The 15,285-nt window shown below is 45.9% G+C and overlaps 1 protein-coding gene across 3 annotated transcripts in view; it reads left to right on the forward strand.

The window, feature by feature from the left end:
- The window catches only part of LOC148454321 (venom factor-like), a 184,853-nt gene extending 171,379 nt beyond the window's left edge, over window positions 1–13,474 (forward strand). For all 3 annotated transcript variants that reach the window (XM_088461041.1, XM_088461040.1, XM_088461042.1), the window contains exons 39-40: window positions 3,819–3,954; window positions 13,333–13,474. In XM_088461041.1, the coding sequence (XP_088317167.1) occupies window positions 3,819–3,954; window positions 13,333–13,474 (278 nt within the window). The remainder of the gene's footprint in view (window positions 1–3,818; window positions 3,955–13,332) is intronic.
- Window positions 13,475–15,285: the final 1,811 nt, after the last annotated feature.

Raw genomic sequence — 15,285 nt, forward strand, 5'->3', positions numbered from 1 at the left:
TAGGTATCAAGACCATCACTCACAACTGGAGAGGGGGTGACATAACCAAAAGACTCAATAAAGAAGAATTAAAATGGATATTCACTCTGGACACTTTCACACCCGCGGTCTCAACATAGACAATGAGATCCAGTCAATCATCTCCAAATAATGCACACCCGAACCAACCACCACCCCAACATAAGACTGAAGTTATTGCTCCACTGCAACTCCATAGGATGACACCATACACCAAAAACCATCATACTTCACAACACACAACTATAACCCATCCCAATCACACATACAAGACACACCCAACCCCAGCCAGTACATTAGTAACCACCACGCAATCAGCCCCTGCACACACCTGAACCTCATCACCATTCAGCAAGTCCCTGCACACACCTGCACTGCATTACCATTCAGCAAGTCCCTGCACACACCTGCACCACATGACCATTCAAACACACCATTGGTTTAATCTGATTACACTTATCACTCCAGCTAGTCCTTGCACACACCTGCACCGCATCACCATTCAGCAAATCCCTGCACACACCTGCACTGCATTACCTCTCAAACACACCATTGGCCCCTTGAGTCACCTGACCACACCTGCACCCCCGGAAGTGCACTACATAAGAACCTCAGAAGCACTGATCATCTCACAACTCCTTGAAGAAGGCACCTGTGCCGAAATGCGTTGGAGACCCCCAGACACCTACCCATCTTGAACCCACCTGCATCTACATCCGCCCCAATCTGGGCACCTGAACGGCAGCAGCTGCACTTAACCGGACACTGGTCCCCACTCACACCAGCCCCAGCCTCCGCCAGCCACGCTGCACGCACAGCCCCACCCCCCACCGCGTGCACACTCCCCACCAGGCTTGGTGGTCAGAGTCTGTGCACGCCTGACCGGCCATCCACCAAAGGGTCAGGGACCCAGGAACCCAAACCGACAGCGCTGCACATGCTCATCACACCACCGCACACAGCACAGGTTTTACCTGCACTGCATCCACGGACGTGAGCCACTGAAACAGTGCACGTCCCCCACCGCAGCATCATACTGGACTTTGAGAAGAACTGATCCCACACCAACACACCAGTGCGGGACGCCGCAAAGTGGGAGCACCCCTGATCACCTCCAACAGGGCATCCCAGTTCAGAAGTCTGTCGACCATAGGTCCAGCAGGGAAGCATGCAGTAGTCAGGACCACATGTCAAGGAGCCCCCTGAAAGGGTTGACCCTACTCCCTACACTGTGGATACGCCCTGTCACCCCAAACCACCAACAACTGGGCAGTGTGTGCTGCCACGAACCATCTAAGAGACATTTATCTTCCAGGAGCTCTGTGCCTCCTACTGAGCAACTCCCACCCCCTATGTACACACACAGATACAAATAAACGTATTTGTTTCTTCCACCACCCATCCAGCCTCCAGTATTTCAGTCCTACCACAACACATCCACCACAACACACAGCCATCTGCTCCCCCCAACCCCCCCATTTTTTCCCTCCTCCCTCTCCCCACCAATACACACAACCAAGGAGCACACATACCCTCCAATCTTACCATATCTATCCAATAGTAGGATCAGGTACCCCTACTATAGGGTGCAGCAACATCCACACCTGGACCCCCCCTCTCTCTCTCTCCCTCCCCCCCTCCCTCCTTTTTCTGTCCTCACACCTTCCCCCCTTCCATCATCCAACCCCCTGTATCCCACAACACCACCACCAGCCCGAAGCGCATCCCATACCCAGTATTACCATCGCAGTGGATAAATTATGCATGCCACTGCAACGGCGTTAGAATGCACTGGCACATCTACGTTCGCCCGACCAGCCCTCTGTCACCTCCCACAAACGTCACTTCCTATCAATCACTCTGCGATGGGTCTGCGTAGTCACTGCGGTCGCAGTTCTGATCGCAATGGCTAGTTTGTGCATGTGCACTGCAATGCATATGCATGCGCAGAATGCAAGAATCAGCCGATTGCGTGCGTAATCGCGGTTGTGTATGGTAGTTAATTCAGGGCCAATGACCCCATAGCCAGCTATGGTAGTGAAGCCCTATGGGCAGAGCTTTTCGTCACTTACTACTAGCCAGGGCCGGCTCTAGGGGTGTTCATCCAGTGTGGTCGAACAGGGGCGCCACCCATTGAGGGCGCACCCCTCCCCAACATCCCAATTTCAGCGGGACAGTCCTTTCCCACTGTTCCACCCATGGGTCGAAGTGGCCTGCGGGTGGCCAAATCGGGAGGTTGGGGACCCTCACCGGACCCTGGAGTCTGAATGGATGCTGCACGCATGCGTGCTGGATCCATTCAGTGATGGCAGAAGGCTGGGGGAAGCCCAGCTAGTGAGGCTCCCCCCCCAGCCTGATGTTGTTTGGAGGGATGCCATGCGGGCACGCCTCCAAATAACGTCACATAGGAAGGCGTGACCTATGGTAATTAGACCACTCCCCCATTTTCAGTCACGCTAGAGAGAGCCGGCACAGGGTGCTCCGACCCCCTGCTACTAGCACATAGCGCCATCTGAGCATGTATGTCACTAGCTGTTACTTACCATCAGCTTTGCCCTGAAATCTCAAAGTAAACCAGCTTCACATCGATATTCAGCAAAGCAGGCTAAACACAGCATTATATGTGTACTGTTAGCACATATAACCTATGATTTGATTCCTTATTGAGGTTCTAAAAATATGATTCTTAGGGCTCAATCCGATTAGGTGTGAATGGCGAGTAGCGAGTTTGTTTATTGAAACTCCCACACTTCGCCACGAAGCGCGCTCCTGAGAATTCTCCAATCCAATTAAAAATGCCTATTCGCACTGCTGGCAGCGGAGGGGGTGCGAATTGACTGACAAATGAGATTTGCGAGAAATGCAGGAAAATGTGGGGAGACCATCCTAGACCCCCCAAAATTAATAATTTATTTAGCAGGACCGTATAGAAGGCTGTTTGTGGGCATTAGGAAGGTACAGTTGGTTTTTACATGGTGCCAAATGGCTGATTTTTATTTTTTAATGCAAGAAAATGATAAAAAAACAAACTTTTTTTTTTGTTTAATCTCAAATGAATGAAACGAAAAATGCACAAAAAAGTAGGAAAAAAGGGTGATTTTCGGCTACTTTGAGGGCACTTTAAAAAATAATGATAAAAATAATAAAAACAATGATAAAAACAATTATTTTTCAACTGAAAAATTATTGTAATTAAATTTGGGGTAAACTAACGAAAAAGTTGATTTTGGGGTAATTTGTGGAAATTTTTTTTTAAAACCGCAAAAAATTACATGTAATTATTGGACTAATTAAGCTAATTGAAACTTCCAATTGCCTAATTGGTCATTAGAGGGGATGTCCAAGGGGTTCAGCACAGTGTCCCACATTTTAAAATTAAATAAAAAAATGTCCTCTCCATCGCTCAGGGAGGTGCGAATTCAATCTGACTGAGTGCGAGTTGCTCATTGGATTGCAAAATGAGCAACTCGCACCTCACAATTCGCATCTAATAGGATTGACTCCTTAGATTGTAATCTGTGAATAACAGTAATTGGAACATATTATTTTGGGCAATGTGAAAACGTCAAATAAAGCCCTACATGAATCAATCACTTGATAAATGGAAATCAATATTAATTTTCCAACATGGAATTAATATAAAACTTCTGATAGCCACGTGTCTGATCTAGACAAGATCCATCACGTGGCTGTCAGCAGTTTTATATGAATTCCATGTTGGAAAATGAATGGAATGTGCTTTTGTTTTCTCTGAATTTTCTGAGAAATCACCTTTTTATGTCACTATTGTCTGTTTCTAGGACTAGATATAGAACCTCAGAATCTGAAACGCAGCTTTATCAGCCATGCACGATGCCAGAAGGCCTTACAGTTACAGGAAGGCCGAGAGTACCTGATCTGGGGTGTGAGTAAGGATCTCTGGGACACGGCTTCTGGGTAAGTGTTAGTAAAGAAATATTCTGTAAGATAAATGAGGAAACTGGAATGAGTGGAGCTGGGCTTCAGTCTCATTCCATCGTGTTCCAGGTCTAATCTCAGTGTTATACAATTTAGAACAATATTGTTGGAACCTGTGAACAATCCCCTATGTGTCATAGTGCATATGACCGCTTTCATCTTTGATCTTAGAGAGCGTGGATGAATTGACCGCTCGTTGCTCTTGTGATGCTACTATAGTTAAACGCAAATTCTAGGAATGGATAATATTTTTTTTAACCATTTTTTTATTAACTGTTGGGTTTTAGTGTTCTAGTAGTTATTTAATGAAAAAGGGATGTTGTCAGGATTCCGACAGTCACAATATCGAGAGTGGCAACCCGGCGGTCAGGATCCTGACACATTCCAATGGTATTAGGGTTAAGGGGAGGCTTTGGTTAGGTTAGGGGTAGGAGGAGTATTAGGGTTGGGCACTTGGGGTAGGGTTAGGGTTATGCTGTGGGAGGGGAGTTTTAGGGTTAGGCTGCGGGATTGGAGGGATAGGCTGTGGGAGAGGTGGGTTAGGTTAGGGGGAGGGTTAGGTTAGGACAGGGATGGGGAACCTCTGGCCCGGGGGCTGTATAAGGCCCCCGGAATCATTTGGTCTGGCTTTTTTCTGCTAGCCTCATCTGGCTAGCAGGGTGCCTAGAATAGCACCCTGCAGCCAGAGTCTATGCAGCAGTGCCGCCAGGAGCATCCTTAGGACACTTCAGATGGTCATACCGCTGCCCTTACAGCTCCTGGAGCATCCTTAGCATGCTCCGGGCATTGCTGTAATCACCGATGATTGTGGCCCCGCCTCTGTGTAACATCACACAGAGGGGGCGTAGCCTGCACCAGGCCCGCGAATAATATTATATATATCAAAGTGGCCCTCTGCAGAAAAAAGGTTCCCCACCCCTGGGTTAGGGGTTAGAAAACTTCCCTAAATCTGCCAGGATTTTGACCATCGAGATGCCGCTGTCTGTATTTCTGATTGTCAGCACTCTGACCGTTGGGAACCCATACCCGACTCACTGAAAAGGAACTGCATAAGATCTCCATTGGCTTATTGCTGACTCGACAAAGAGGCTGATCACCTGCACACCACCTCTTTTATACCCCCAATCGCAGATACACCCACAGTTCACACCATTGGTCAGCTAACAACCACCTGATACCTTAAACCCACTTAATCTGCCTAGTAACAAGGCTGTCAAGACAGCCAATCAGCAAAAACCCCAGGATTCTTATTTAAACTCAAGTCTATGCAACTTTCGCTTTCTATTTTCTTAAACAAACAAAACTTTAGGAATAACAGACAACATCATTTTCTTAAGGCAACTGGCACATACGCAGGAGTTACTGTTAATACAGAAATTTCCATAGTCAGGATCCTATGCGTATACCACTGACATGTACCAATAGTTTCAGGACTGCAGTCATGCAGGTCTCCAATTTCTGTCATCGCAAGGGCAGAGCTTCATACTATTCTTACAATTGATAGTGTATCACTCTTTCAGTTATACCATACACCCCTCTATATGTGTATCTTTAAACTAGTACAGAGGTTCTCAAACTCGGTCCTCAGGACCCCAAACAGTTCATGTTTTCCAGGTCTCCTCACAGACACACAAGTGCAATAATTAGCTCCACCTGTGGATCTTTTAAAATGTGTCAGTGAGTAATGAATACACCTGTGCTGGGTGACCTGGAAAACATGACCTGTGTGGGGTCCTGAGGACCGATTTTGAGAGCCACTGAACTAGTAGTCTGCCACCATCTACAAAGAAGGGACACAGGTCTCCAAATCACTTTAGTATAATTGTGTAGTCCAGTGATGGAGCTCCTGGTGGCAGTGGAGTCATTGACCTCCAGGTGCCAGCTGTTAGCGGGCCACTGAGGAGCATGCCTGGTGACAGGGGGGTACAAGGAGTATAACTGCTGTCTGAGCCCTGCTAATCACTGCAGCAGTACAGGTGGCGGTTATAGATGGACTTATCTGTGGGGTCCAGGGAGCCGCTGTCTCGTGTCTTCAGACACTACTGGTGGCTGGTTCAATAAAGTTTTTTTTTTTGTTCATTGTGAGTCAAAATAAATAAAGCTTTATTGCACAAACCGCCAACAGTGCCTGAAGATTTGGTATGTGGTGCGTGTAACATCATGATGTAATGCCGCACCACACAGAAGAAAGGAGCTGCTGTGCAAATAGGAGCAGCCAAAAGACCCAGAAGAAGGTAACTGTCTATAGGCTGGAGCCAGAGGGATGTGGGGGCAGGAGCAGGAGAGGCGCTGCAGGGCTGGCTGAAACTGCGGAGACACTGGGAGGGGGGATGGAGAGACTGACTGGGGGCTGACTGGAGTTTGAGAGACACTGGAGGCAGCTGTAGAGATGGAAGTGAACTGGTTGGAGCTAAAAAAGACTCTGGGGGGGCTGGAGAGACAGAAGGAGGATGGCTGGAACCTCTGAGACACTGCCGGGCTAGAGAGTCAGAAAGGGACTGGTGGGAGCTGGAGAGTCACTGGGGAGCTAGATATACAGAAGAGGCTGGCTGGAGCTAGAGAAACACTGGGGGCTGGAGTGACACTGGGGCTGGTGCTGCAGAAACACAGGGGAATGAGGCTGAAGAGACTCAAGTGGAGATGAGGCTATAGAGAACTGGGGGAAGTGACTGGAGATTATACACAACAGGCAGGATTACTGGTGCATTGCTTCCTACTTTGCCCCCTCAACAGTGTATTAATAGATGCTGGTGCATGCAAACGCTGGAGCCACCAGTGGTGGCACCACCATATGTTTAGCCTCTGGGTGTCTGGCATGAACTTAAGCTCCTGGTACAGTCTCTGTGACATAAGTTTGCACTCAGGGCCTGATTCAGAGCCGGACGCTCTGAACGAGCGCCCGCTCTAAATCAGGGCGTTTTTTTTATTTTTTGGAAGCGGCCTCTTGGACGCTCGCATAGCTGTGGGTTACCACCCACAGCTTATGCAAGTGTCCATGGTGATGGTCGCGATGGTCAAGAACATCGCGACCATCGGTCTTGCAACGATACCCTTATAGTAGGGTCTCGTTGCCACAAGCCCTGGAGTGCTTTTGGCTCTATCAGAGCCAAAAGCACTCCCACTGACATCACTAGTGATGTCAGTGGGGCCGGCCCCAGATGGTAGGCGTTCCCATGGGGACGCCTCCGTCTGGGCTGCAACGCCCCCGGCACGCCCACCAAAGGGGGCGTGCTGTCACTCACCATCGACAGCACGCCCCCTTTGGTGCGAGACCCATAATGACGGCTTGGCCGTCGTTATTCGGGTCTCGCGCATGCGCACGATGGAGCACAGATGTACAAAGGTCGCACATCAAATGGATCAGGGTAATCTAGCAATGTAGTTCTGTCACTCCCAGTTGTTTTATTTATTCAAATAAGATGGACATTTTGAGCACAAAATCACTGGCATGCTCAGCGGGACAATTTGCCACTACAGGATGTAGTCAAAACTTAGACAATCAAAAAGGTTGATACCAAAATGTTGACTGTCATACTGTCGACATGGTAAAAATTAGACATCTGATAGAGCGCCTGGTAAAAATGTTGACAACCAAAAGACCATCATGGACATAAGGTCAATGGTAAAATTTTTGATAACGCCAAAATGTTGACATTGAAAAAATAAATGCTGACAGTCAAAATATAGACACAGTTTAAATATAGGTAAATAATAAGGTCAGCAACCAACCAAAAGCCAAAATGTAAACGCAATTAATATGTCTGCATTTAAAATATAGACAATCACGCAGATACTACTGTTGTTATGCTAATATGCTAATATCAGCAGTCAGCTACTTCTCATTATTAATGGACGTGTTTAAACACATGGAATAGCATTTGTAGACATATATTAAATTAATATCAAGACAGTATTGTAGTTAGGGGATGCAGTCAGGAAGCCGACGGTCGAAATGCCGACAGCCGGCTTCCCAACTGTCTAATCCCAGCAGGGGTCTAATGATAGGCAATGAAATCCCTATCATTATTCCTATGCCGAGAGCCCGACGCCCTGTATACCGAACGAAGGTATACCGGGCGGCAGATGTAGACAGCCGCGGGGGGGGAGGGTTAGGTTAGGGGCTCCTGGGGGGGGTTAGGGTTAGGCACCCCCAGGGGGGAGGTTAGGGTTAGGCACGCCACTGGGAGGGTTAGGTTTAGGCTGCAGGGAAGGGGGGTAAGGTTTAGGCACACATCAGGGGGGGGTAGGGTTAGGCACTTGGGGGGGAGGTTAGAGTTAGGCACCCCTAAGGGAAGGTTAGGAGGGGGTAGGGTTAGAAATAGTAAAAAATACTCAGCTGTCGGGATCTTCTGTTGCCGGTCTTCCGGCATCAGGATTTGAACCAATCTCGTAGTTAGAATGTGCTAGTAACAATAACGTTAACTACACATATACAGTTGTTTACCCTACATTCAAAATATATGTTGAGATTTTGATCCAAAAATATAAAAGGTCAAAATGTTGACATTGAAAATATCAGTCACTGCTCGTACTGTAACCTGGAGTCAAGATATAGGCAGTTGTAGATGCTTTTGATTGTCATTTATAAAGGGTAGGGGATCAGCGCTAACGTTCTTATCATTCTTTAGCACTACTATGAAGGGGATTAGTGTTTGTGGCAAATATGGATGTGGCAATTAATGTATGTTGCTGTGTAACTACGCATGTATTAATTCCTATAGTCGCTAGTCGCTATTTAGCGCTGCAAGTCGCTTAAGAAAGAATTGCTTTCCAGTCCAATCTTGTGGTTCCAAAGCACAAAAAGTTATTTATGTAAACAGGGAAAGATTTAACAATTAGAATATAAAGCAATAAGATATATATAAGTACAAGTCGATACATACGCATACTCTACTGGTCCCACTATGCAGTCCTTCAATCCTGAATCCTGCGGTCATCCAAAATGGAGAATGACTGAACACTGAGCCCAGCACACAGCATATATACGGTACAGGTTACAAGGATAACAAAGGGACAAGTTGGCATGTTTTCATTGCTTCTTGCATATGGTCAATCTGGTCATTGGTCAGTTCATATGGTGTCATCAGAGGTATGGTTCGGTTTTCCAACAGCTTCTTTGTGCAAGTTCCCTCCGAAGAACTAGTTTAAACTGGCTAAAAACACTGCATACAGAGAATAGCATTCTAACCAATAACTCCCTATAATCCATAACTAGCGAACGCAAGATGCGAATCCTTCGCCGATAGAAACGGATGTCTGCAAATAAACAGGGATTTAGTATGATACCAAACATGACATGTCCACTGTATTCTAAACCTTGGATCTCGTTTAAGCACATATTACATCATAATTATTCACAAACAAAACCTCTAATAACTCTGGTTATTAACTATAATGTGTGGGAACCATTTTATATGTATGCGTTTGCATATGTGCGTCTGTGTATTGAAAATAGAAAATATGTGTCGGTATGTATGTGACTATATACAGATGATCGACCATGTGTAAGTATGTGCATACGCATATGAGCGTCCGTATGTATATATGTATATATGCATTTATATGTGTGTGCGTTATGTGCATCAGCGTGTGTATGCCGTGGAATTGCATTTCTGCGCATTGTATTGCGCCAATGCAAAGTAGCGTCGTGGTAACACATCGTCAGACCATAGACGATTAGATAATAATTGCACAATGATCATAACCAATTATTTGACTTTGACATGTGTCAGCATGCCCTTCCACAGTTTTAGCATGCCCTAACAGCAGCACTGCCGTGATAGGGTTGAGCGATAGTAGCAATTGCGGGCATGACAATTATTGTATGCTGCTGTGGAACTGCGCATGCCATTTTGCCCTGCAATATATATTTTCAGCAGGCCCTAACAGCATATCTGTGGCAAGGCATGCTGGCCTGTGTGGTTCCAGCTTTCAGTGGGACACTATCTGTCAGAATCATAGCGTTATGAGAGTCAGCATTTTTACTGTGTCTACATTTTGGTTGTCTACCTTATGATTTGTCTCTACTTTAATTGTCGACTTATTAAGTGTGTGTACTTGTTTTGTCAATGTTATGTTGTTTTCTACATATTTAAAATGTTAACATTCTAACCATGTCTAAATTTTAACTGTCAACATTTTGATCCTGTCGATATTAAAACTGTCTATACAGTAAATGTATAAATGATGTCCATGTCTAGATGATGTACAGTAACTGCCAACGTTTTGACTGTATACATTAGTGATGTGCTCAGACTCCAGTGTTTTGGTTATAAATCATCATCATGTTTTGGTTTTGGCAAAATCACCCTCAAGTGTTTTGGTTGCCATTCAGTTTTGGTTTTGGATTTCTTAAAAAAATTATAAAAACAGCAAAAGTCATTTAATTTGGACATGTTTTTGTTCCTTTAGTATTATTAACATCAATAACATTAATCTCCAGTTAATTTTGACCACTTCATAGCACTTGAAACCACACGGGTAGTACAATACAAAACCTGCAAGATCCGTTTTTTTAAATCCATGTTCTGAATTGCGAGAAGACCCAAATCAGGACACTGTTCTCCTCAGAGCCCCCAAGTGATTCCAAATTGGGACTCGATTCAACTCTGAACCCCTCCCTACATTTGGGTGTGTTTGGTTTCCAGGGAGACCGAACTGCTCATCTGTAGTATACATATTAAATGTCAGCAAATGTCGACAAATAGTCCATATCAACAGTTTATAGTTGTCTAAATATTGTACTTGTCAACATTATGGTGTCTATGTTTTGAATGTCTACATTTTGACTGTCTAAGAAATGTACCCAACCCCAATTGAATAAAAAGACTTTAAAATTGGAATGTCACAAACCAAATGTTGTAATCTGATTTCAAACTCCTTGGTCACAAATATTCCCCAGTGAACAATTCTTAACATTAAGATATATCTCTTTTTAAAATATGCTAGCAATAACATATTGAGCCTGATTCAGACCCACTCGCGAGCGGCTGTCCACTCGCAAGTGGGTCGATGTTGTGCACTGAGCAAGCGCACGACGGCGGGAGCTCCGTCGTGCGCATGTGCCAGACGCGACGAGCGAAGGACTTTCCTTCGCTCGTTGTGTCTGATCAAAGGGGGCGTGCTGTCGATGTTGATTGACAGCACGCCCCCTTTGGTGGGCATGCTGGGGGCATGCCTCCCTGACAGGGGCGTTCCCAAGGGAACGCCTACCGTCAGAAGCCGGCCCACTGACATCACTAGTGATGTCAGTGGGAGTGATTTTGGCTCTGATAGAGCCAAAATCACTCCGGGCCTTACGGTTGAAAACCTCAACCGCAGGCTCCGGCTCGCAGTGGCGATGGTCGCGATGGTCACGACCATCGTGGCCATCAAACTGCACGCTCGTATAGGCTGTGGGTGGTGACCCACAGCTATATGAGCGTCCAGGAGGACGCTCCATAATTATGGAGGGCGGCCCTCATTCAGAGCGTGCGCTCTGCTCAGAGCGTACGGCTCTGAATGAGGGCCCTTATGTCTAATCAGAGGACAAAATATGTATATTAAACATGGATCTACAATGTAGCCCAATGTATTAATATACTCTCCTGCACTTATTGTAAGCACACCCATGTTTCCTAAGTGCTTAGAGAGGCTTATCAGAACTTTATTGAGCCAGGTAACATATTTGTCAAATAGCTAGATTGGCCCTTTTTCTATTAGACATTCTTTGAAACCGCCTGCTCTATATTCAATAACCTTTAGTATTCCTTGCCAAACCCATGTTGGTTAGAAAGGACACAGGATAACAAAACCAAATAGGCATTCAGATTACCTGCCCTCAATTGGCCTGATTCAGATTTGGGAAAAGAGTATTTAATGGTGCATACACACGGTCAGATCTGTCAGATGAACAATGAACGATTGAACAAGTTTACCAACGATTTGAACGATTTTAGCAACGATTTGAATGATTGAATGATGTCAGACAGTATTAAAATTAATGAAATCGTCCATATCTGACTGCAAACACATCAGATGTCAGATATCGTTCATCGTTGCTGGCCCATATGTCAGATTTTCTTTCAGATATGAACGATTGAACAATTTTTAAAATCGTTATCGTTCATATTCATGGGCGCCGAGAGGGTGGGGGGGAGCGGGTACAGTTTACCCGGCCTCGGGCTTGCTAGAGGGGCCTGGCGGGGCCCAAGTCCGCCCCCCCCCCCCCTCCTTCACATCAGCTCAGCACACAGCTTGTGCTGGGCTACTGTGTGAGACTGCTTGCGGCTGCTGCAGCAGCTGGAGCAGTCCCCTATGGCTGTGGGGGGGAGCGATCACACTGAAAAAGTAATGAGTGTTTATTTTTTTTTCAAGGGGACGTGGCCACGCCTCTCGCGATTGGGCCACACCCCCTCCATTACCTGGGCCCTGCCAGGCTCTCAACAGCCCTGTTCATATCTGACAACAAATCTGACCATGTGTATGCACCATTAGATAGAGTAACTAACTGATTACCTGGACAAACCATGGTGCAATGCAATTAGTGCAAAATACATATATTTTATTTGCATGCAGAGTAAATACTGGCTGCTTCTGCATGTAGCCTACAAATGCCGGACAGCATTATTGTTCCACTACAACTTAAATTTTAGTTTGGACACACTCCTCCCAACTCTAAGGGGTAAATTTACTAATGTGAGAGTTTTTAGAAGTGGAGATGTTGCCCATGGCAACCAATCAGATTCTAGAAGGTGCTAGTTAAATGTTAAGTAGAATCTGATTGGTTGCTACGGGCAACATCTCCACATCTAAAAATTCTCACTTTAGTAAATATACCATACTTGCCGACATTCAGATCCCTCCTTCCGGGAGGGAGCTGAATGTCTGCGTGCAGCAGGGGGCGTGGCCGGGTATTTATGAGGCATTGGGGGCTCCGCCTCCTCTTCACAATGCCAAAAATAGCGGCATTGTGAAGCAGAGGGTGGGGCCATTACTACGCGAATCGCGTCACTGCCCCCCCCACGCTGCGGGGATTCTATGAGGCAGCCGGGAGCCTTGCTTGCCTTTCTGGGGGGTTTGGAGCGGCACCCGATATTTGGGAGGCTCCCTACCAAATCGGGAGGGTAGGCAGCCCGAAATATAGCCCTAAATCTCTCTGCACATTTTACTTCTGCCCCACCTGCATTGTAGCATGGTTTTACCAAGATGCTCAGTTACTTGCTCTTTCTTACTTTATTCCCAAAGCTGAATCAGGCCCAATGTACTTACCTTTACAAAAACAAGTTCATATATAGAGTTATCATTTGAGCAATAGTGAATTATTATTATTAATGGAGGATATATTTAATGTCCCATGTCTTGACCATCTTCCTACAGGTGTCTTTACATGATTACCAAGAATACATGGATTGAAATGTGGCCGAATAATGCTGAGTGCAGGAATCCTGGGAAGAAACAGCTCTGTGATGACATTTCTGCGTTCTTAGAGGATTATGAGGACGGTTACTGTTCCCAGTGAATCCCCGCGCTTCATACACATCCAGGGGCTCATGCTGAGTTGAAAGGAATTTGCATCTAAATGGCGAGCGTAAAATGCGTCCCCAACATAAAGTCACATTATACTGGTAGAGCTGGCTGTATAAGATTCCACTTAGCAATATGCATATGCTTTACTCATGGAGTCAACAGTAGTATTAGTGGATGGTCAACATCAGGAGATGTGATAGTAGAATATGCTAAATATTAGACATGTGCGCTGACCCCTGTGTTTTGGTTTTGGCTCTGGATTCACCTTTGTGTTTTGGTTTTGCAAAACCATCCTCAAGTGTTTTGGATCTGGATTTAAAAAAATAAAAAGTTTTTAAAAACAGCTAAAATCATGTAATTGTTTGCAATCCAAAACCTGAAATTTTGATTTAAAATCTGAATTCCGAACTGCGAGAGGATCAGAACTGCTAGTCGGAGCTGTTCGAATCTCCTGAGAAGAACCGCGACTCAGATCTGTCTGGTTTCCACGAAATTCGGGTGGATTTGGATTTCTGGAGAACCGATCCACACATCTCTACTAAAATGAGTGTACACAGGGCCTGATTCAGACCCGGTCGAAAGCGCTGAGCGCTCGCAACCTGGTCGATGGTGGCCCACTGGGCATGCGCACGCCGGAGACGGCTCCGTCGTGCGCATGTGCGAGACCCGGATAGCGACGGCCGCTCCGGGTCTCGCAACAAAGGGGGCGAGCTGTCGATGGTGAGTGACAGCTCGCCCCCTTTGGTAGGCGGGCCGGGGGCGTGGCCGGCCAAACGGAGGCGTTCCCATGAGAACGCCTCCCGTTTGGGGCGGCCCCACTGACATCACGAGTGATGTCAGTGGAGAGATTCCGGCTCTGTTAGAACCGAAATCTCTCTGGGGCTTGCGGCAACGAGACCCTACCACAAGGGTCCCGTCTCAAGCCCGATGGTCGCGATGGTCTTGACCATCGTGACCATCATCATGGCCGCTCGCAATAGCTGTGGGTGGTCACAGGAGGCCGCTCCAAAAATAAATAAAAAATGCCCTGATTCAGAGCGAGCGCTCTTTCAGAGCGTCCGGCTCTGAATCAGGGCCACAATTCATACACAATATATTACACAGCCAGACAGTGTTGTTATTAAAGACACAGTCACTGCGTCAAAGGAAATCATACCAAAAATAAGATATACAAATGAGAGTTCTTATTTGGTTCACATCAATACACATAAAAATTATATGGAAACGCTACATGTTTTACTGCTGCAGAATAATCGCTAATATCAATGAATTTATGTTAATAGGTCACAGTACCAACATAACTATAACATTAGCATAAGGTGTGCCAAGAGGGCTCCAGGCTTGTATGGGGGGCCTGGTGGAGGCAAGACCAGAGTCAGCCATGGACTCTGGAGGCAGAGAACCCTTGGTGAGCAGGTGTGGTCACACCTCCTATCAGGTACTGGGGCCCTCAAAGTGTGCTGGTGGCTATGATTATCATAAATGAACGAAACACAGCACATCAGAAGCGCCAGTCAATCACCATGATTCATGTGGACTGTATTTTGAGAAGACAAGGATGTGTAATAATGCTCGGTGCACTTGCACACTTGATAATGGTGCCTTTTGTGTGCAAAGGACAATGCAAATTGCTTTTGCATCTATCTCTACTGTACTGAGTCTATATAACAATTAAAAAAAAAAATCTATATATTTGTGTTTCTTATCCAAAAAGATAATAAACTCTATGATATTGTATTTTATGCTAAACCTATTCCATGCATTAAATGCCAGGGTGTTATATTTTTGTATGTGTCTAAAAGT

This window comes from Taudactylus pleione, unplaced genomic scaffold (assembly GCF_031769625.1).
Source record: "Taudactylus pleione unplaced genomic scaffold, aTauple2 ptg001005l, whole genome shotgun sequence".
NCBI classification, from domain to species: Eukaryota; Metazoa; Chordata; class Amphibia; order Anura; family Myobatrachidae; genus Taudactylus; species Taudactylus pleione.